The following is a 2,116-nucleotide window of genomic DNA, read 5'->3' as shown; positions in this document are numbered from 1 at the left end:
CGATTCCATCCAACTGAAGAGATTAAGCAATGAACGCCGAGCATAGTTGAAGATGGACCCCGTTTCTGCGGTTGTTGCAGCAAGCATGAGGTCCTCGTACGTAGGGTGTTCACTTCAAACATGGGATATCAGGCTGGAATACCCGTTTCGTCGGGCTTGCTTTCTTACAGTGCCGCAACGACAACGATAATATTGGGGGATAACTTTATCGTATTCGTCGTGGCACGGCTGAAAGGAAAAACCAGCCACTTGCGCCGGAGTGAAGCGAGGGTGGCGACGAAGGGCAACGACCATGAGAGTTGCTGGCGTTGTTGGTGAATTTGAAAGTGATGACCTCAAAATTGGTCAGACGTGGCAGCCCAATGACTGGTAGAGATTGTTTGGCATAATATAAGTAAATTCCTTCATAAATTACCTGTTTTAATGTGTTACAAACATAAATTATGGATACGTTTAGGATTGAGCATCAAAATACATAATTCGCTAATATTTATCAAAATTACTTTGGTGCCATTTTTTTCGGGAGCCCTGCTGGTGAGCAAACCGCGGATGACAGTGTGTAGCGAAGAAGAGCAACCTCCGTACACACTGTGTTGAGAGGAATCATTTGGTACGGTCGCCCTCATGTCTGACTAACTGTAGCTTGCCCGCCAATAGTGTGGTACATCTGTAAGGGCTGATACTACAGCAGTTTACGCGTATAGCCGATTTGAGGTAGATCCTCGGAGAGCATTCTTGCACAACAAACACGTTGTCATACTGCCATAAAATCCTAGCGTGGGCACGCTGGGTTCCGGTGATGTTTTGCTTTCGTTTTTAAGTTGTGGTAGTGAGCACTCACAATTCAAGAAATGTTTCTGTACTGCAGGAAGCGAGTTCCTTACCTTATAATGATAATATCGAGAATCTGAAGACCAACTTGGACAGACGCTACACGGTCGAGTAGATTGCGTAACTTCAAGTTAACCGCTTCTCGCTAATTGGCCTAAACTATTAAGGTGCTTCAGCCTTTGCTGATTATCGCTTCACCAGGGACAGCCCCGGGTTACGCCGGTCGTAACCCGGCCACACACAACTTAAATGGGAATGGAAAAATATTTCGAGAGGAATGGCCGGGATGACATTCAGACGAAAAAAAACATTAAAATTTTTCGTCTGAATGCCATCCCGGCCAATCAGATCTCTCGAAATATTTTTCCATTCCCATTTAAGTTGTGTTCGTTTGGCTTTATTGGACGCCTTCCAAAAACGGAGAAATCACCTAACAAAACTGCAGCAGGTATGTCAGCGCATATCGTCGAATGGACGCCTTCCAAAAATAGAGCAAGCACCTGACATACCTGTAGCAGATATGGCAGGTTTTATCAACCTGTGTGTCAACTTGATTTGTCTTGCCCCACCACAAATCTAGTAAGAGGAGGTACCCTGGTCGGTGCACAGTGTCCCCTCCGCAAGAAGATACTAAAGTTAATTAGCGGTTTTATGTATTGCGGCAATTTCAATTGGACTAAAATCTTGCTGAATCTTTCCAGATTCTGCTTGAAGCTCAGCACTTCCCCTTTAGAGACGTTAACGAACAACATGCACGAGGAGGACGATGACTTCGACGTGCTGCTGCTATTGACCGCCGCACACTCGCGGCGCGAAGCTTGTTTGAGCAGTGTCCGCCGTGAAGTGCACCAGCAGATGATAGAGGGCGCGTGGCGCGCTGCAATGCTCACACGTCACTACTTGACGGTGTCATGCTTGGATGTACCCTGCGTGGCCGCGTGGATGGCCCTTTACAAGAACGGCTTTGACTCAAACTTTCTGAATGCTACTAGTCTGACGAGGTAAGTTACGAATTTTTGGTGTGTTATCGGGCTAACTATATACTGTCACGTACTACACAGAGCTTCTTTCAAGCACTTACTGCGCCGGTTTGCGCGCTACTACTACATCCCTCCGGCCAGAAGCAGAGGCAAGCCGCCAAAACTGCGCTACCATCATCAGGCTCTTGGTCTCGTTCTCTGCTTCTACGTCGGGTCGATGGAGAACGGAACGCTGTGCATGTTGTTCGGGGTACCTCCGAGCACTTTATCTCGGACGCTGTGCAAAGCCGAAGAGGCGCTGTCTT

The 2,116-nt window shown here is 47.4% G+C and overlaps 1 protein-coding gene across 1 annotated transcript in view; it reads left to right on the top strand.

Moving 5' to 3' along the window:
- Positions 1 to 1,581: 1,581 nt before the first annotated feature.
- PPTG_23465 (hypothetical protein) overlaps positions 1,582 to 2,116 on the top strand; it is a gene marked incomplete at both ends in the record, with an annotated part of 1,362 nt that continues 827 nt past the window's right edge. The window contains 2 exons of the mRNA XM_008910732.1: positions 1,582 to 1,832; positions 1,893 to 2,090. Of these exons, the coding sequence (XP_008908980.1) occupies positions 1,582 to 1,832; positions 1,893 to 2,090 (449 nt within the window). The remainder of the gene's footprint in view (positions 1,833 to 1,892; positions 2,091 to 2,116) is intronic.

Source organism: Phytophthora parasitica (genome assembly GCF_000247585.1).
Source record: "Phytophthora parasitica INRA-310 unplaced genomic scaffold supercont2.38, whole genome shotgun sequence".
Classification (NCBI taxonomy): Eukaryota; Oomycota; class Peronosporomycetes; order Peronosporales; family Peronosporaceae; genus Phytophthora; species Phytophthora nicotianae.
Note: the sequence above shows the minus strand (reverse complement) of the source record. Positions and strands in the feature narration are given on the sequence as shown.